This window comes from Botrytis porri (genome assembly GCF_014898465.1).
Source record: "Botrytis porri strain MUCL 3234 chromosome Unknown BPOR_001, whole genome shotgun sequence".
Classification (NCBI taxonomy): Eukaryota; Fungi; Ascomycota; class Leotiomycetes; order Helotiales; family Sclerotiniaceae; genus Botrytis; species Botrytis porri.
This window is the reverse complement of record NW_024066075.1, coordinates 210,306-231,407: the sequence shown is the minus strand read 5'-3', so window position 1 is coordinate 231,407 and position 21,102 is coordinate 210,306. Positions and strand designations below refer to the sequence as shown.

Genomic DNA, 21,102 nt, shown 5'->3' with positions numbered 1-21,102 from the left:
TGCAGCACCTCCACTATCGACGCCCCACCCCCCAACTCCTTCACCTTCCATCCCAACGCCACCGGCTCAACAAACCGACACTCTTCCATCCCTCCTCGACCCACCGAGAACGCGACTGCAATACTGTGAATCACGACGTGCGCCGCACTGCAATGATGTTTTTCTTCAATCAGTTGGGTGACGAAATTCCATAGGAGTTTGGCTGGTCCGTCATCTGGGTAGACGAATGGCAACTCGCACTGTGTATCCCATGATTCTTGAGATTCTTCGGTTGAAGGCAGGGAAGGATTTTTCACTGGTGTGAATTTGATCGTTATTTTAGTCATCATGGAAATCTCATACACCGGCTATTGAAGATTGTTGATTAGTGGTGACTAGCAGAGTCTCGGTTTCCATTCAAATTTCTGATACATTCCGAACTGAGTGATTCTAGACCTTTGTATACCTAGGCAAATGCAAGAATGTTTGTAAAAACATCTCGTGGACCGCGGAGCCCATGTGGTAGCAGATGATAGTCTCTTCCTGTTCCATAACTAACATACAAGCATGAGATCTAGAATGCACCAGCACAAACAAAAATCACAGGTTCGAGATTTAGTTGACACGCAGTCACAGGGGGCTCATCCGCAATCTATTCAGATATCCAACGTCCAGTATGACTACAGTAGGAACTCCTGATATATCCTATTAGGAATAGTCACGATAAAGATGAATTCTACCCCTCATTATCACACTTCGTGGCAATTCCATGGGTTCTTTTTACAATCATTCTCTTAATCCTTTTCCACTGAACAGCCGCCATGACATGAGTAGATTTTTGTATAAAGAAACAGACTCCCAGACCTAACGGTAGTAATCGAAGGCTACAATTTCCCAAAAGAAAGTGCGCATAATTTTACCATGGATGAAGTACCAGTTGCATTCCAACAGATAGGGCCCAGTCATCTTCAAACAGCTGTAGGAGCTCACGAAGAGCCACCAGGAATCTGGTTTCAGACCTGCCTATTCCCGACAGACGGCGACAATGTAGATTTGGTGATTTCGATCCTTTCCACAATTCAGAGCCACTACATTCCTAGTAATATCAACAACATCGCACTTAGATGGGTTGGGGTCGGTTGGCAACTTCGTGGACAGGAAGTTAGACAACCTCTGGTACAATTGAATCAGAATCGCGTGGTGGAACTTGATAGTATTAGGCATAGATTGCGGACGGCATTGATCTTGATGCGTCTCAGAGGCTTTGTCGACCGTTTCCACATTTCGTATGAGCACATACCTCCTCCAGCGGCCAACAATTAAGATAATCGTGGCCTAGTATAGGACTTCTAGGTTGAGGCTGTCTCGCGGAAATTGGGGTGGAGAATGATATGAATCTTAAGAGATAAAATCTACCTGTGGCCTGACATATATCATGGTGAAGCTGTTCTTATTCACGCAACACACAATTGGTACTCCAATATCCTATATTAGGATTTTTACAACCAGCCCCTATTAAAAGGAGAACTTTATGTCTGTCGAAGGTTTTGATATTTCCCGGTTCATCCTTCAGCTAATTAAGCATGCCATCGCGGATTTAGACCCTACAAGCAGAAGAACTGAAACCCACAGAAGAATCGAGAACGTAATACCCAAATGAAAGTAGTAAGACTTCTTTCAATGTCTAGATTCGATGTTGGCAATGAGATATCAGAGGTTCATAGTGAAATAATTTATCACATAAAGAGACTGCCATTTAAGACATGTGTATTCGAATGAACCAGACCCTTGTCTGTGGAAATTGACTCTCACTGGAGACCTCTGTGTATGATATAAAGAATCAACATTGAGCGTAGAAGTGTAAGAAGATAAATGTGTCAGACACGCTAGATATGTATTTAAGAACTGACGGCACGAATGCATTTCCTACTAATTTCAATCTTTCCAATAGGACACCTTGATATGGGCAGATCAGGAAGGAAATTTACGCTCCCCTCCACATAACCATCAAAGCATGAGCAAAATGTGGCATGCAAAGAGTTGTTAAAATTCATCATTTACCCAAGTTGTCAGATATTCATCAGCAACTTGAAACAAAATTCAACATCAAAGACATTAATTTTCTCTAATCTTACAGATCGGGATATTAAACCTCGTATTGTTCACCTTAAACCCAAAAGTCCAAGGATATCATGCTTGTGAAAGAACGCCCGATTCCGCTTTCCGAATATATCTAGAATAATTATTAGTAAATTTTCGAGAAAGTCATGTTTTATGTTAGTGTTGAAGAACCAAATATAACTTACACATTGGAACACTTAGCAAACAAATGCCAACCTGAATACTTGAAATGATCATAAAAGTATCATAGACGCCATTCTTAACAAGCCACTCGTATCCACTCCATGTGAGGCCAAAACTGAAAAAGTTCTTAAATATCAAGAGGCAGGTAAATGCTTCGATAGCGATGTCCCCTATTCATTGTCAAAAATCATGTATATTAGGCAGGGAAGGGTAAGTAGAACAAGGGAACGAACTGTGTGCATCAACAATATAAAGAGAACTAAACATGTTAGTTAACCTATTCTCCAAAATCCCAAACACGGTAGAACAAACTCACCTAGCCACAGCTCCAATTACCATTCCCATAACCTCCAATCCGAAGAAGAAAATCGGCCAAAACCAGCCAAAATCCACCGGTCTATTTGCCGTAATCCCAAAACCATAAAGCCCGGCGCACCCAAAAATAAACTGTGGAATTACCAACAGGATTCTGAATTCTGGCTCGTATATGCCGTGGTTCTTTCTCGTCATGTATTTGGCACTCCAATCAGAAAGAACACCCGCAACAATGAAGCCAAGAATGGCGCCGACGAACGCACCCGTATAGGCATAGCCAGTTTTGACTTCATCCCAGAAAAGAGGCGGACCAAGGAAGATTGCCGCGAGAATGATTCCAATGAATACTGTCCAGCCAATAAGAGCTCCTTGAATAAGACAGGCCCAAAAGATTGCTGGTTGAAAGAATAGAGGGAATGGGCGCAAGCAAAGTTTCCAAAAACTTTCATCAGAGTAGCGACCACTAAATGGCATGAGAGTGCTCCTGTAATTCGATTTACCTTTACCATATGAAATGTGCGTTCTAGGTTTATCATGTGGGGATAGACTACCATTACTATTTGCTGTGACGGTGGTTTCTGTTGTATTGGGTCCCCGGAGTACTTGTTCCAATTCATGACCTGGTTTCAATATAATTCGCTCAATCTCGTCGGAAGATGCTAGATCAGTATTCAAATGAAGAGGCCGTACATATGCGGTCTCGGGAACGAAAAAAATCACAAGTGGTAGACAAACTCCAACGAAGATAGCGACAAAGTAGAACGACCATGGCCAACCAATTGTGTGGGTAATTTTACCAACCAAAATAGGTGTAAAGAAGCAACCACCAAACACCGCAAGGTTAGTCAAAGCCATACGTTTACCACGCTCATGAACGAAATATATGTCGCCAACGGTCGCGTTGACCAAGGCTTCGAAGGGAGCTGTTCCTATCCCTTGGAATATCCTTGCCCAAACTAGACTTGCATAAGATTTGGAAGCACCTCCCCAAGCACTTGAGAAAATCAAGATAACCGTCCCAAGAAGGAATTGATGTCTCTTGCCCCATATTCTAGCCGAAGGTATGTAGAAGATCCCAATGGCACCCACACCCATAAGATAGTACCCCGTCAAAATCGCAATCTCTGTAAATGGTAGCTCGAAATGTAATGACAGAGTTAAGGTGTTCGCAGCTAGGATAGGACCCAGACAGGTAGCGAATATCGAAATGACTGAGAGGACAAGGAGGATAACATCGCGCTTCCATAATGGCCAATTCTAAATACCATTGAAGGAATCAGTAAGAGACCTGTCTTCCCGTGCTGGATAGAAGACTATACCAATGGATCCCTGGGGTCATCGCTAGGTTGCGGGACGAGAATGATAGGAACGGGACCCGATGTATCACACTTCAGGCCGGCAGATGCAGCACTTGCAAGTTGGGGTCTTTCGGGGTCGTCAAAATATCGAGTGGTGCCTTGGAACCATCAGTAACAAGTAAGTTTCCGATCCAAAAAAGCAAGGAGCCCTACCAGGAACATGTTCCATGCTATCCTCTAGAATAAACATCCCCATCTTTGATAGAGAAGGAAGCTTCTGTTGTTCATGAATGGAATTCCAGCTGCGAATTGGATTGTACTGGTTGGATTGAGTGACAGAATAACCTTCCGTCCGTCCTACTCTCGCAATGATTTGGTATCCATTCCTGTGCACTTGAATTGTGCTTACGGACAAGGCTGGAATTGGAAATGCGATTGGTGAAACGGTGAAACGAGGATGACTTATTGTTGGGGGTTCATGGGAGCGGGCTGGAGATGTTTGCGGCTAGTGCTGTGGGGCTTGTGCTGTGGGGCTTGTGCTGTGGCTAAAATGGTTATCGGCTAATGAGTTTATTTGATAATTAATCTTTAAGGAGCCTTGAGAAAGCTTAAGATAAATTAATATTATGATCAGCCAAAAAAAAGGTCAGAGTGGTTCGAGAATGCTTGCGGGGAACCTTGAACATGAGGTTGGCATCCCTACCTGGGTATTGCTAAGCACCGAAATTACTTTGCAGGTATTCCGGTGGACAAAGGACCAGAAAGAAAAGCAAGAGGAAAACTGCCTCCACTGAGAGAGAGATGGATAGATGGATAGGTAGGTAGATGGGTAGATGGGTAGATGGGTAGATGGGTAGGTGGGTAGGTGGGTAGGTGGGGGTAGGTAATAAAATAGAGTTAATTAATAAATTAACCCTGAAAAAATTACACAGTTAATATCGTCAATATTTATGGAACTTGGCTAAAATAACTATTTGAACCGACACTGACTGCTGTCTCGAAGAACTCAGGTGCAACTGTAAGGGGGGTACAGTTGGTTTAGTTTGCATTCGATCATCTGTATGGTGAGGTTTCTCATTTTGATGGAATCTGCCCCCCTAGATTACCTAGGTACGGAGTAGAGAGTTCTTGTTCAAGGGTCCATTCAGAATGAGACCTATCAACTGAATGATTTACCTACTAGTCTGTTGCATGGACTCAATACTGAACATGTATAGAAAAGACTACCTACCATCTTTTCACCTAGTGGGTAAGTAGGTAGCTATTTAATACGGACAAGGCAGTATTGAGTATTGATATAATAAGTAGAGCTCACTCATCCATGTCTTGCCATTACCGTCTTATGACTCTTATCTTGTTAGATAGCTACTTATACTTTGCTCAAACTTTATATAAACTTTAGGGTCGTATAAAAAAAAATACGAACCTATAGCCAGGAGATATCCGTAATTAAAACGTCAACTGTAATGTCATTTTCTTCCTGAATTTTTCCATTCATTCAACATTGAGAACTTAGCTCGTGGATTCCACAGCCGTGATGGTCATTTTGAGTTTGTTGTAAGATACAAAAAGGTTTAATTAGCAGGGGCCAGTGCCGATGCTAATATTGGTTCCCAACCTCCCAGACGAACTGCAATTCGTGCCAGCCAACCAATCGCGAAAAGATATGGTGGTGGCTTGCACACGTTGTACTCTGTAGGTATGGCTTGATTCTATTTAAACATGGATGCGACCTCCCCTCTGAGAAAGCCAGTGAATCTCAAAGTTTTCTTGAATCATCCATCTTTCCATCCAGTCGGTCCTAATTTACTCTCATTTTGCCAAACCAACTCGTCAATTCAACAACTCACCAATTGAACCATCTATCGTCGTACCTCTTCGAAAATATGAAGACTAATTCTATCGTGATTGCCATCACCACAGTGCTCGCAGGTTTCACCGCGGCACAGAATGGACTCCCAACCTGTGCAGTGAGTTTGAATAAGCTTTTCTTCCCTTCCCATCGTTATACCAATCGCCCTTATCTCTGGTTCAGCCGTGTGTCGATATGTTGTGCCTCACGAAGCCAGATTGCTGATATCAATATTCCATGTAGCAATCGTGCGTTACCCAGTACACGACGGGCTCTCAAATCGCTGGTTGCGCCAGCCTCGACATCGCCTGCATTTGCTCAAGCTCTTCTTTTTTGAGTGGCATCGCGTGTTGTTTGGCCGACGCTTGTGATGCCCAGGATGAGCAGACTGCAGTTGCTTTTGCTCAGAATCTATGCAGAACTTCAGGCGTAACCAATTTACCATCGGTGGTCTCGTGCGTATCGTCCGCTAGCTCGACCTCGTCCAGCGCAGCAAGCAGTGCGACTGGAGCGACAGCCACCACAACTTCAGGCTCAACTTCAGGTTCAACTTCAGGTTCAACTTCAGGTTCAACTTCAGGTTCAACTTCAGGTTCAACTTCAGGTTCAACCACAGGTTCAGCTACAGCTTCGGGGACGGGCTCAAGTTCGTCAAAAACAGCAACTGGATCCTCGACTTCTGCCTCAGCTTCTGCCTCAGCTTCTGCCACAAAGAACGCAGGACTTCAAAATGAGATTGGTGCTGGAGCTGGCTTGCTTGGTGGATTGGCAGTCATAGTTGGTTTGTTGTAAGAGATTACACAGCATATGACAAAGGGGTGTGGGCGGGATTGCTTCTGATCCTGCAATCATGATACGTGGACATACGAGGTTGAATCTAGGTTTGTGGAGCATAATGCGGTGGTTTTATTAAATAATTGGTACCTGAGACCAAAGCACTTGCTTCCCGGGAGACAACTGGGGCTTTTCAGGGATAAGAAGAAGGCTGCCGAGTTAGTTTACTTCTAGTTTTCCACACATAATACATCATTTTCATGCTTCCAGAAGCTAAATACATTAATAATGCTCATGTCAATTCGTAAAAGAAAGAATGATCGTCCCTTCAAGGTTCTCGAAACATGATCACGGATAGGGATATTTCGAGATCCTCTAGATAAATGTCCTATCGCTTTCGGAATCCCCTATCCGCCCTTCCCGACACGGACATGGACATGGACATCGACATCGACATCGAGATTTACATAATACATGATAAGTTGGGCACTTTCAATGTTCTCACTTCAAACCCGGAAGTTCGTTCCACCTTGCAATGCTGGGATTAGATTTCTTCAACCAGACCGGCGGGTCCATAATATCAGTCGTTCGAACGGCTTCTTTGCCGAAATGACCAGGAACATGGTGAGGATATTCATCCCCGGGGATTGAAATGAATCTCGAGTCTAGACCTGGGGAAACGACCTCGGAGGCTCGATTCGGTGATCTTGCATGAAGCATCCTTAGTATGTACGGTAATGTACCGTCCTCGTTTGAAGAAAATCCGAAAGAGTGAGACGATGATGATGAGAGAGAGGGGCGTGTGTGTTTTTGGTAAAGAGAATATTCCGACGAGCTTTCGGAATCTGCTGATGCTGATACATTCCGTGAATTAAAGAATACTCTAAATCCATCCCATACTGCTTAATCATGGACGGGGGAGTACCCGATATGCCCGCCTTTCTAAACTGTCAAAGTCCTCGTGCCACGTAGATGAAATCCCGATGATTGCAAAATTTGATCGTACTGGGGTAAGATTGACATGTCAGGTCCCCTGGTTCCCGAGTGCGAGCTTGGTATTGGTAGTGCTGGGAGACAGCTGTCCCGGAATCCATAATTCCTTACACATATCAGACGAGAATCCGCTTTGACCTGTAAATCAATCCATTTAAGGGAACATGATGTAGTTTCAGCTTGGACCTCTTTTTTAATCCAACGGTGAGATGAAGCAACGCACAGTGTCTAGGTGAGGACGGGTAGTAAAAGTATCACCGATGAGGTTGTTTAGCTCCTTGGGTCTTTCTCATGTCCTCCTCTGTATCCTATGTATGTCGAATTCAAAATGGTCGCATGTGACCTTGAGCTGGTTTCGGCACTTGCTATCTTTACACTTCAAAAAACCTCGGGAATCATCACAAGTGGACAATTTTGAGGACATTTTCTTATCCTTCATTTACTTCTTCCCGTGGCATTCGTAGAAATCACGTCCCGAGGAATTAGTAGCAGCAAGGCAGCAATCTTCCCATGGCCCCTTGTATGAAATCTGGTTCCACAAGCCCTCCTTAGACTTTTGCAATTGTATCGCCGTCGAGCCGTTTACATGGGATGGGTGGATGAGTTCCTTGGGGCTCGGGGGGAGAAATAGAGAGGATCCATCGGGCACAGACTTGCGTGCATTGAGAAAATAATTGCTTTTTCCCTTCAATATCTCGGATCGCCTTCATTAAATCGATTTGAGATTTGGAGGTAGCATGATGTGTGAGATCCGAGTCGATCGTGATCGAAGAGCATGGGAGAGAATGCGCAAATAGGAGGTTTTGGCGAGATAAGATAGGGATGCGTGCTCAGATCTAGTGCAGTACAGACGACTTCTAGAATACAATGATTGAGTCTAAAATCTGATAGGACGTCCTCTCTGAATAATCTCCGATTTCAATGTCCTTGTAATTCCTTGTAGGGTAAAACTTGGAGCGGTACTAGATGTCTAGGGGTGTCTACTGCGAAAGGATTTACAATCGTCTAGGAGAGGCTAAAGTGACATCCAGCTAGCTTTGTGGGAGATGAACAACCCCATTACCATGTTTGATCATTATCAATGTTCTTTCTCAGGCATTGAAGGTATTAGCTAGATGCTTTTGTCGAACAAGATATCTGTATGCGTAAGCCTCTCTAGCCCTTTCAGTCCTTGTAAGACTTTCTATAATGGGAAGATCTCACAAATCTATCTAGGTATTGATGTATGCCGATGTATTGCCTCTCGGAAAAGGAACTTGTTTCTTTCGTACCATGTGCCTTTTGCTGTTCATCACCCCCAAAGTTCAAAGCCCCCATACACATACCTAGTACATCTAGTACATCTAGTATATCTAGTATATCTAGTATATCTACTATATCTACTATGTCTACTATATCTACTATATCTACTATATCTACTATATCTACTATATCTAGTACATACATCAAATCGTTATTGAGAATTGATTATTGACATGGGACCACCAGGAGGATTAGATCCAAGAAATCACGGACCTTGCGCTGCTTTTTTTTCAACGCCATGTCACGGACACACATCTCTCAAGCTGCGACCTTCACTCAAAAGTTCCCAAAATGCTTCGCACAACACCGCACCAGTTAATTTATCTAACAAACACAACCATATCTCACACGGGCATCCCCTGTCCAGTTCCCACGTCTCTTAAATCGGATCCTCCCACATGATCCACATTTCCAACAGCCCCCAATGCCCATGAGCTATGGATCGTATGTGCAGAGTCCCAATCTTGCGTTTGATACATACCAGGCAGTAGCCTTGCCCACGCTCATCTGTCCGGTGCCCGGTACATATGCTCGTTATATATCTCTATTTGCCTGTGGATGTTTGGGTACACGGCGCACCATGCCATCAGGGGTTACGGGTGTTGAAGCTATGATTCAAATGGCATACCGAGCCCTCCCCGCTGGCAGCGCATATCATCCGTTCACATCCGCAACTTCATAGTAGGTATATTGTATCATCATTCGCTTCTTTTTTTCACCTCTTGACTCTCGAGTTTGTATCTATCTATCGTGTACGGGCTACAATATCACTGTTGTACTCAAGATATAACACAGTCACCGATTTGTCTCTGCTTAGACACCATTTTGATATTGGTGGCTAGAACTTTCCCTTACTTTTCTCATTAATTACCTTTCCGTGACGCCTTCATATCTGTTTACATTCTGTTGCTTTTTCAAACAGTGTTACAGGGAAGGCTCAGGTGATATATCCACATCTATTCTTTTCATTATATTTCAGCCTCAATAAAGTTTCGGCAGTGGATATATAAAGGTATGAGATTCTCCCTGACTCGCACTTGTCCGATATCAACTTCACATTCGCATTTCAACTCGAGCTTCATTGAAGTTATACCTCACGTCACTCTTCCTCCCTAGCCCCACCTAGTATGTACACTATCTACCCCTCCAACCCCTTTCGCCATACTGACCTATTCTCAAGTCCATCTTCCAAATATACCATTCTCTTCAGCACCATGTGCGAATACACAAGGAACTACTACATCTACACTTCATGTATCGATCCTGGAGCTCACTACTTCTCGACTTCCATCGACGGAAGCAAAGAACGCCAATGTGCAAAGGGGCCCCATGAACGATACATTGTCGTGCCTGGGCATTGTCCTTTATGCTCATGAATGATGTCGCTCAGGAATCTCTAGGAGTTTCCACATCTCACGTTCGACTTCACGTACCATGATGACACTTTTATTTCGCGTTTGACCTTGCACCAATACCCCCACATCACACGGCAGGATTTTGGACGATTTTCTTCCGAAACAAACTCCGGACATCAACATAGCACTTCAGCGGTTCGGTATACTTCTTTGTTGGGCGAGCTTTTTTGAGCAGGGTGTTCGGAAAAGCTATGGAATGGGTTTCATTTTGATTTTGGGGATATATATTTGTCGCCGATGGCGTTTTATTGGTCAATTTTGCTTCTCTTGTATCGTCAACGGCTGGGAAAAAATATGGAAAGAGCTGGATCTCGGGTATTTGCAAAAGCAAGGGATGAAGGAGTATATTTAGCGATCAACAGCATGGAAGCTTTTTTTATTAAGAAGCAAGGGAAAGGTTCAGCTTCGGTGCATACACAGATACACAAATTCTGATTACAGGCTTCATCCAAGTCCAAATCTCTATTCATATTCAAATATAACATTTTAACCAATTCTGCTTTTCCCTCTCGTCTCCAACTTATTTCCATCTTCAAAAGTCGGAATTCCGGCGGACCAGATTTGCTTTTGATAGTTCTAGTCGAGTACCTTACATTAGTGTCCGCATATGTGGCTGTCTACGAGCCAGTTATATACAGCATGATTCCCGCTCGAGCCACGAACGCCGCGACGATCCTCGCCATACTATTGCAAAGAGCGGAAGGGTCAAGCAATGATAATCACATGGATGATATCTCTAGTGGTGCAAAAAGGAATCAACGATTCCGCAGATAGTACGATATATCTCCTTTTCGACATTCCGGTGTCGAACACCACCGCTTCTTCACGGTTAGATTCGTACTCAGTGATTGATTGTTTCTTCTTTCCCACTTAGCATGATAAAGCTTGGGTAGTCTTCTGAACGGAGCTTCTTCTTCGTGGTGTGGACTAGCTGGATATCAAGCTCACAGCTTCCTCGTATGAAGAATTTTTCCTCTTCATACATGGGGAGCCCTTTGATGGGGACCCATGGGGATCCATGGGGATCCATGGGGATAAAATCACAAATCGGAAGTCGAAGAAATATAGTTTTTAAGGTTTTACTTTTTAACTCCCCAATCGCAACGAGACGGTTGTTTCTCGGCTGAAACGTAAATGTGAGGAATGTATGTATGTAATACGTATGTGTGTACTTATATAGGGAGGGGTAACCGAATTCTTCAGCCGTAGATCTGGAATGAGGAAGAGGAAGCGGGAGGCTGAAAAGAATGGATGGGTGGATGGATCATGGATGAATGGATGGATGGATGGATGGAGAGACAGGGGATGGGTGATCCCCCACTTCGAGTTTTCAGGATGGATGTGGGGGTGATGGTTTGGCGGATAAATACTTACTAGGTGTGGATAGCGAAATTACATACGATAACGGAGGCACAAATGAACCTAGATATAAGAACTGTCAGGGTTCTCTAGTAGGGAATATATCGGATAAACTCTGAATCCCTTAGTAAGGATTTGATAAGTAGATGTATTCCAATATATTCAAAACTAATTACATGTCCTGGTTAATCCCAGGTATATACTAAATTATATATATTATAAGTTAATTTTTTTTCATAATATTAGAATTCTTTTTTATTTCTTAAATTTATAATATCTATATTAAATATCCTAAAGTAATAGAGTTCCTTTTAGTATATATTAAACCTCTAGATTACTTAGTACGAATTCGCTAATTTCTTTAATTGTAAACCCTCTAGTAGTTAGCCTGGGCTCCACCTGACTTAACAAATATATCCTCGTAGTAAGAACATAAAAATCTCAAGGCCTAAATACTCGTATACATGAGTTACTTATATATCCAAATTTAGTTTTAATCTTTAGCTTCATTTAATACCCTTGAGTTAGTAATTAATTATATAAATTTATAAAATTATTATATAATAGACTGAAAGCTCAAATTATTATTATCAAATTTATAAGAACATTAGAAAAATGAGAATTATATGTTTTTATATAAGAATATGTCTGTTTAAATTAAATTAATTATATGAATATTAGTCGATTTTAGAAAATGTATTTATATAAAGAGAATACTTGTATGGCCAGTGTTCGTATAGCTAGGCTTAGGTAACTATAGTATGTACGTACAATCGATAAATTTTTAATCGCCTAAAGATATTCTTCTACATTGCGGATATCATGCATCCGTCATTAGGTTACTATCATAGCTTCCATATGTACGATGCGATTATTGCAATAGAGAGTGCACGGGGTTATACTCGTGCCAATGCGACTCGTATGAAGATTATTCGAAACGACATATGGATCTGCACCATCTCGAGGTTGTTTGAGAGGTGTAGTATACATCGCTAGGCACGGTACTTTGTATGATCGTAGCTCATTATATGTCGATATGGATATGTATTGCAGTGTTGATGAGTTTGACACAGGACGGCTCAAGTGTTCTCGCCTTCCTCAGACTTCGGGTGGAGGGAATTCAAAGGATGCATTGGTGACTTCGTGACTGGTATGATGTACCGGTATCGTTATACTTTTTGCACGTCAAAGCAAGGATGTCTTCAAGCGCAATCCTATCTGAGTGCATCGTTCTATCACGGATGTGGCTCAATAGTTGCGTCGGTGACTAGTCATGGGAAGCTAGAACATTCATTGATGCTTGGTCCCCTTCAAGGCTGTTAAGAAAGACATTTTGCCCACGAACTCTACTCAATGCTGCTAAGAACTTGTGATGATACCGGTACCGAGCCCTTCTAGTTAAGGACAACGTCTGTGCATCAGCAATTTATGAGAAAAAAGAGCCGACGAGGTGATTCCTGTGGCTTGATCCCGACAGACAAGCTCTTTGCTACAGAAATCCGCTAGAAGAGTTCGATTGATTGCAAAATGGACAATCTCCGAAGGTACCCAGGTAGGCAGGGATAGCAGATTTGCATTGACATCGGCATATACAAAAATCGAACTTGGTAGGTGGTAGTCCTTCCCGCTACATATCATCCAGTGATGCCAATCCGTGAAATCAGATGTTTCGCGCCGCATACAAAACCTTATGATGATTATCATCTAATTTCTGCCTGTCTCCTGTCTAATTCTCTCACCACAAGCGAGGAATTAAACGCCCACCGAACTCGTAATCTGCCATCTTAGCGTGATGCCAAACGCTTTGAAGTTTGCACACCTGCTAGTCTTGAACTCAACAAGGCCTCCACCTGAACCTCGAAACTTTAATTGAACCCCGATGTCTAGACACGGGATGATATACAGTTCGAAGTTCAGCCGTTCGCGACGGTTTGTTCCACACCGTGACAGTGGGTTTGTCCCGCAATTGACCCCTCAAATCATCGGTTTCTGATGTTGGGTGTACCCTCTTATTGCGGAACTTCTTCCGACGCTTTTTGTGAAGCTATCTTGATGTGGATGAAAGTGTATACAAACCGGAATGACCGATTTCACCGAATCTTTGAGAATATTTCTTTTCACTTGAAGGTTTTGTCAACATACCTTTGTCGAATTTGACAAAATTTGATACATATATCAAGTGTTAGTTTCCACCCCATTTTATATTTTAACATTGGGTTTCTATTGACTAATTAATAATAGCATTTCAAACACATGATGTTCGATTGAATGTGCACATAATTTCGGCCACGCCGAAGCTATCATTCATGGCCCCTGCATCAACATCATGTCTCCGCAGATCTATCACTGCCTGCGCGGCCTGAAAGTATGTAATTCGACGCTAAGGTGATTTGGTCAGTCCTCTTGTAGACTATAGTTCAACGTCTGATTTCCATCAAGCTTCAGATTCGCATATTCTCCTGGCTACACAGGCACACTTACTCATGGCGCTGTGTAACCCTCTTGAAGCTAATGGTATCGTCTACAAATGTCAATGTAAAGCAAGTATCCTGACGACACCGCGCAGACTGTTTGATGCAATCCAGACCATATCTTGAGATTCATCATGGCAAGGGCTCACTGAGTGATAAATTGAGGGTCCCATTTGTGTTAGGAGATCCGCTTATCCGGTTTGACACATCTAATATAAATATGGTTTTCAATATTCGAAAAACTAGGATCAGTTTGAACATATTCCACCCTAGGAATCCACTGTCGGCTTGCATAGGCATTTCCATGGACTAGGTCGGGAGGGATAGCAAGGACCAGTGTTCCCTCAAGCTAGAGATACTTGCGATTTCATCAAGAAGTCCCAGGGGGGGTATATATAGAGTTTGCATAGCAAAGATTCGGGAGCAATTGCAAATCGAAATCCATAAAGATTGACTCTCGGAGCTTTCGGAGGACATGGACTCAGGAGTACAGCTTTGAGACACTTCCACAAAGGAAAGAGGAATGGGGTTTTCGTGGAGGTCTCGAAGCAGATTCAAGGAGGCAGAGATGGCGAACATTGGACAAATCTGCAGATGCATGATTTCTTGTGATGAAAGAACAAGTGCAAATATCATTCTCAAGCTAGTGCTGATTTAAAAACAAAAAACAAGAGCTGAAAACTTCCCCAAGCTGAGTTCCTACACTTGGCAACACTAGTTACAAATATCAGATCATAGATACCTTATTATCCACATAATCCCACCATGCCATTACCATTATCAGAACATATTTCCCTTTCCTTTCCTTTCCTCTCCTCTCCTTCCTACCTCTCCACCTTTGTTTTTCCACCAGGCATCGCAAAGAACCCTATCTAGTATTCCCACAACGCCGTACCGGTAACCGAGCCGTCTCAACCACGCCCGTCCTGGGCCCTGGCTGAAGAAAGCAGATAAGGAAAGTCTAACTCAGCTGAGATTTCCACACACACATACAGAAGATATGATACCTACCCTTGAGTTCCCAGCACAAAATGGGCATATATATAGAGATACTATGTACAGTTTCAAAATTCGTGGCTTCTGCGCGGGAATGTAGATACCGAACCGAGGCTTTGCGTCTTCTACATAGGTAGCTACGCGTCAAATTCAAATCCAAATCACACTACCCAACCACCCCAACAACCAAGCAGCCCAATCATAACACTTACGCTCCTTACACAACTTTCCATCAAGTCATCAAGCAATCAAGCAATCAAGCGTATCAAAATCAACCCCAACCCCAAGCACAACACGCCAAGTGGCTGAAGCAGCAGCAAGTACATATGCCCTATGATACCCAAATCAATCCAACTCATGAACCTTATTGTCCAACCGCAAACTTCTCAAAAATAAAATAAAAATCATACGGGGATCACAGGGTGGAAGACCAGATGACACGTTGACTTTTTCTTCCCCAACTCGCCATGTGCATACCTAGTAGTTCGCGAGGATAGGTTAGGTACATGTTCATTCATCTTTTGGCTTCTTGGGAGTATCGCGTCATGCACGAAACAGAAAAGAAACTCTAATGCTCATGCAAGCCCAAATTCCAAAGGAGAAGGGGAGTTATGGGTTATTTGGTCCAAATCTGACAGGGGGTCGTCAAGAGCGGGATATTATTGCGCTGGGCTGAAACACAATTCGTATCTAACGCATAATTACGTATCTGGCAGTTGAAAATCGCATAGGGCTTTCGACAAAGAATTGTTTACAATCTTAATGTCTCTGCATCTTACTGATCTACTAACTCGAACGCCGGAGCTGCATTCCGACATTCAGGAGCTTTGAATTTCTGTATTTCGTCAAGTAACTCAGGCGGTTTGAAATACTGTCTCCACTTTGAATATTGCATTGCTTTCTGCCAGTCTAGTCTATTGAAACTTTGATATTGATATTTATATATCAAATCATAGTACGTAGTTTAGAGCTACTTAAAGCTCACTCTTTACTTGAGTATTTGCCTCCACCCAGGCCTTGACATCCTCTCTATCTCTCTCAACCCAAGCGCTCTTGGCTCTAATACTATCCAGACTTTGTGCCAGACCTTGGTCAAAGCCCTTGGTATCTCTCTTCGAAAAGAACTCCTCAATTCGCTTTTGGTTACGTTCACCGGTGAAGCCCGATGTGCAAATGGTAACCATCGTTCCCAACATGGACAAACCGGCTGGTAATCTTCGTTGAAGTTCTTCCCAATTTTCGGTCATCCAAACGTATAATGCTTCGATACCTTCTGGATGGCCTCTAAGTCCGCTAATTGGGAGGTAAATATCTTGTTCCTTAACTTCACCGCCGAATGGTAAAGCAAGAGTTTGCTTGATTAATTCAGAGTCCTTAGCTCGTCCCAAAGATCGGAGAGCTGTGTTACGCTCATCGCTGTTTGTCGAGTTGCGGTAAGCATCTAGGATGATGTCGTACTGTACAAAAATTAGCTACCATCTATTTTCTAGACGGATTGAACATACCTCTTTCTTGCCACCATACTTCAAGGCGATGGCATAAACGCTACCACGGATGTTTGGATGAATAGCAGATTTATCGCCCGCTGCAAACTTAGCGAACATATCTTGTGCAGCTTTGATGATAACCTTGTCACCAGAAATACCAGCACTACCGAAAAGAAGGGTCTTGAATTGTTGCTGGACGTGCTCGTCACTGTCCTTGAACTCCCATCCAAACTTGTGAGCATATCCGCTCGTAAGCTCTCTTTGGAATGACTCAAGTCCATCCTTGACTTTCTCATCCTCGAAAACCCAAGCAGTTTGGATACTGCCTAAGCGGGCGAGGATTTCGGTCCAGACAACGAATTCGGTTTCACTAGTGAAGCCCTTGAACAAGTTGAGAACACCGGAAGTCTTCTGATATCCAGCTGAAGCGAGAGCTCCTGCATCTGCGATCATTCCCGCACGATCTTCAACGGTAAGTAGGCCTTCCTTGGCAGCTTGACCTAGCTTTTCGAGTCGTTCCGGAGTGTATGATGTTCGATAAATGCTAGTATGGTCTGCATTCAGCTTGAAGAAATCTGCAGGGACCTGAATAGTATCTTCTCGCTTGTCTAAAACAAGTTCCTCGTCAACACCGCTCTTAGTGCGGAGACCCAAGAAAACCGGGTACAAAACTTCATCCTCTTCGGGCTTGACGTCTGCTGTTCGCAAGAAACGATTTTGCTTGACATGAATGCTCTTTCCATCTTCGTTCTCCGTAACACTTACAACAGGATATCCGACCTGTTTTGTCCAGATGTCCATAACTGCCGAGACATCCTTACCGCTCGCCTTGCTCAATGCATCCCAAAGATCACCGGTTTGTGTGTTGCCATAAGCATGTTTCTTCAAATATTGGCGGATTCCCTCCATAAACACATCTTCTCCCAAATAACTTGCAATCATGCGAAGGACACAAGAGCCTTTGGAGTATGAAATAGCGTCAAAGATTTGGTTGACTTGATCGGCTCGCTTGACTGGTACTTCAATTGGATGACTGCTTCGAATAGAATCGAGACCTAGGGCGCTTTGCAGGTTATCTGTCACGTAGTTTTGCCATACCTTCCATTCTGGATAGAAGATGTTGCAGGAATACCATGACATCCATGTTGCGAAACCCTCGTTGAGCCACAAACCATCCCAGAAATCCATTGTAACCAAGTTACCGAACCATTGGTGAGCCAACTCATGCTGGACGACTTCCGCAACTCGTTCCTTTGTAGACGCACCACTAGTCTTTTCATCGAAAAGGAGGTCAACAACACGGTAAGTAATCAAGCCCCAATTCTCCATGGCACCAGCGGAGAAATCTGGTATGGCAACCATATCCTACGAAGGAAGTTAGAACATTTGGAGCAGGAAAACTAATATAAGAACTTACCATCTTTGGTAGAGGGAATGGACTATCAAAAGTCTTCTCATAAAATTCCAGGGTTCGTGCTGCGAGATCCAATGAAAATCTTCCATGTTCAATGTCCTGGTTCGGAGGAGCATAAACTCTGACTGGAATTCTGAACTTGTCAGTCTCAATATAGTTGAGTTCTCCAACGATGAAGGCGAGAAGATACGTCGACATTTGTGGCGATTTATTGAATTTGACAGCCTTCTTGTTTCCCTCGACCTCAGTCTCCGAAGCAACATCCATATTGCTCAAGCAGGTGAGGTGCTTGTCCGCGACCAAAGTAATTGTGAACTCTGCCTTCAATGCAGGCTCATCGAAACAAGGGAAAGCTCTTCGGGCATCAGTCGGTTCCATTTGTGTTGTGGCCAAAATACCCTCGGATCCATCCGCATTCTTGTATGTTGATCTGTAAAATCCTGCCATCTTGTCATTGAGCTGGCCGGTGAACTTCATTTCGATTTGTGCCTTTGTCCCCTTGGGGATGGTTTGCTCGAAAGCAACCTTTGTAGTCTGGCTGTCCTCATTGTAAGAGACATCTGGAGTAGAGCTGTTGAATGTTAGATTTGTTGAGGAAGCATATTACAACAGCCTTTCAATCAATCACTGACCTTATAGCTTCAGATCCAGAGATGACTTTGGTGCTGTGAATCTCAAGCTCCAAGGTGTTTAGGGAAATAGAAGTAGTATCTTCAGCAACATCTAAATCGATTATGACAGTGCCCTCGTAGGTATGCTTCTGGAAGTCCGGCTCTAATGTGAGATCGTAGTGTCTTGGAATAACATTTGCTGGCAAGATCTCTCTTCCCTTGGTAACGTCCATTCCTGCGCTCTCTACCTCCTCTCCGGCATGTACACCTCTACACATCTTGTGTCTTCTATATGAACAATGGCGGATTGCCGAGGTGGTTAAATTTGTATTTCGAAAGTTGTTTGATAATTGAGAACGGGTTCTTGAAGGACTGAGTCTAAATTTGAGTAATCAGGTGAGCTTATGAACACTGCGTACTAAGATGATAGTGAATAAATCAAAAGCAACTTTGGGTTTAACTGTGTTGATCTTGCCTCAGTTGACCTGCTTGAGGTATCACGAGGGTAGGTAGATGTTCAAGCTTGTGCAATGAATGGAAGGAGCTCCATGGAATGAAAGAAATGGCGGGGTATAACTTACAATGAAGCTGAGCTTCGATACGAACTAATTGAAAGACTTTGAAAGGTTCTGCTAACAATTGGTAATCTTCTTTGTGCTCTACTTAAGGAAAGGAAAACACTGGCTGGCGGCCGAGTAAAAGAGGATGTAAGAGTATTGGAGACACGCATTGACATGGAAGAAGTGAGGGAAGCTACAAATACACACACGACGCCGAATGCTATGCTATGCTATGCTTTGCTATGCTTTGCCGTATGTACAAATATGACACGCACCACCTTTGCAACCTGGGCAAAGAATGAACAATCAAAATGAGTGGGAAGGAATGATCGAACTACCCACGATTGAGGAAGGTGGGGTCTTTCTGGGTCTGCAAGCAAAAGCTGTGAGGGATGCCAGTGGATAGAGAGAGTAAGTACAGTGGCAGAAAGTGGCAGAAAGTGCACAGGAGTGGCCAGGTGATGCCGTTTAGGACGAGAAGGATGATTCAATATCAAAGGTGGGAAAAGGGCTATAAGGTTAAAGCACCTGCTTGTCAACCTTCACTAATGCGAGTGAGATGTGAGATGTGAGACTTCAAACTTTGGAAGAAAGAATGGCAGCAAATAATCTCGTACAGTCGTACTCGTACTCTTCTATTCGTACAAGGATATATCTTCCAAAATCATCACAACTACTCATCATCGACTTATTTGATTCAGTTACTGTTTTGGGTAGCGGTGAGGAAGGTGTCAGATTGCATTAAGCCGCATTGGGTGATGTTCTCCATTTAACCATTACACAAAACTTTTCTTCTCGCCCTCTTCTTTTTCTTCCTTCTTCAAGCAACTTAAACGGTTCGAACAACATTATATCGGTTTTGCCCTACGATATGTTGACGTGCTCCATTATTTACTGTTAAGGTTTACTTTGGTTGTTGCAAGAAGAAGATTTACAACCACCGCAGGTTTGAGGCGACCAATAGCTTTCGAGCTTTGATTGGAAGTCATAGGAAGACGGTACAAACTTTTTGACGCAAGCCAAGTCAATATCTTTGGATGTTGATATTAAAATCCATATATGCTCGTAGCAGCTCGTAACAGTTATAAGTACGGGGAAGTAAGGTATCCTCATCTGCCATGGCTGTGAAAGCTTCCCCACGCTATTCTAGTCAATATTTTATTCAAATCTTTAGCTCTTTCCTCCTTGACCGGTGAATTCAGTGACTCTCTGTTCGATGCTCTCCGTTGTCGGGCCTTCATATTGTGCTCCAGCCTTTGACAGCAGCCCAGGTACCATTGATTATATTGTCCTTTATTATCTTGCATCTATGCATCCGACCCCTTATCGTCTGGCAGATCCTCCATTACACCAAAAAGTACCTTGAGCCAGAGACTGCATCCCTTGCATCCCACACTGATCTCACCATCTTCAGCTGCCTCCTCTAAATCTTGCTCTCGAATTAAGAACCCTCGATCATCTCCACATCTACAGCTTCTATACCATATACCATTCTCTTCTTCGACATTCAAATCATCCAAATCGACAACTTCAACACCCGTTCGGAAAACTTCTCCTTCCTTTTGTCCTGCCCCATTTATAGAGCGATTCTGTAGTCTCAATTCCTTGTCATATTGTGCTCGTAGTTTGGAGTCCGATAGGTGAGAGAAAGCCACGGATATTTGGTCAATAGTATAATAAACCGTTTGGGGTCTGTTTGTATGACATTGTTCTTGGCTTTGGGATTTGTCAGGATGATTTCGAAGAAGTGCGCGTCGATATGCGCTTCGCAAAGTTGCTACCGGAATGTGTGTTGCATTTTGAAGAGACGACGGAATGTCTAAGATCTCGTAATATGTCGATGTGCAAGTCATTGATCCATCAGGGTTGAGCTTTACTGTCCCCGTCGTCTTTTGTTTGTCCTTATGATTCTACGTTTTCTCTCTATGCGATCTCAAGGTTAACTATTGTGCATGTGAGGTGGGGCGATGCT

The 21,102-nt window shown here is 43.2% G+C and overlaps 4 protein-coding genes across 4 annotated transcripts; 1 reads left to right on the top strand and 3 right to left on the bottom strand.

The window, feature by feature from the left end:
- Positions 1 to 2,141: 2,141 nt before the first annotated feature.
- Positions 2,142 to 4,152, bottom strand: EAF01_000076 (uncharacterized protein; the record flags this gene model as incomplete). The annotated part of the gene is made up of 6 exons (XM_038908326.1): positions 2,142 to 2,212; positions 2,286 to 2,453; positions 2,517 to 2,542; positions 2,600 to 3,855; positions 3,918 to 4,054; positions 4,110 to 4,152. The coding sequence occupies 6 exons, from the start codon at positions 4,150 to 4,152 to the stop codon at positions 2,142 to 2,144; spliced, it is 1,701 nt and encodes a 566-aa protein (XP_038775232.1).
- Positions 4,153 to 5,405: 1,253 nt separating this feature from the next.
- Positions 5,406 to 6,540, top strand: EAF01_000075 (uncharacterized protein; the record flags this gene model as incomplete). Its single annotated transcript, XM_038908325.1, has 3 exons — positions 5,406 to 5,453; positions 5,522 to 5,866; positions 5,992 to 6,540. Exons 2-3 carry the CDS (start codon positions 5,783 to 5,785, stop codon positions 6,538 to 6,540), a joined length of 633 nt encoding a protein of 210 aa, XP_038775231.1. The 5' UTR covers positions 5,406 to 5,453; positions 5,522 to 5,782.
- Positions 6,541 to 15,927: 9,387 nt separating this feature from the next.
- EAF01_000074 (uncharacterized protein) lies at positions 15,928 to 19,306 on the bottom strand (the record flags this gene model as incomplete). Its single annotated transcript, XM_038908324.1, has 5 exons — positions 15,928 to 16,515; positions 16,564 to 17,910; positions 17,963 to 18,530; positions 18,592 to 18,948; positions 19,152 to 19,306. The coding sequence occupies 5 exons, from the start codon at positions 19,304 to 19,306 to the stop codon at positions 16,033 to 16,035; spliced, it is 2,910 nt and encodes a 969-aa protein (XP_038775230.1). The 3' UTR covers positions 15,928 to 16,032.
- Positions 19,307 to 20,437: 1,131 nt separating this feature from the next.
- Positions 20,438 to 20,983, bottom strand: EAF01_000073 (uncharacterized protein; the record flags this gene model as incomplete). Its single annotated transcript, XM_038908323.1, has 1 exon — positions 20,438 to 20,983. One exon carries the CDS (start codon positions 20,981 to 20,983, stop codon positions 20,438 to 20,440), a length of 546 nt encoding a protein of 181 aa, XP_038775229.1.
- Positions 20,984 to 21,102: the final 119 nt, after the last annotated feature.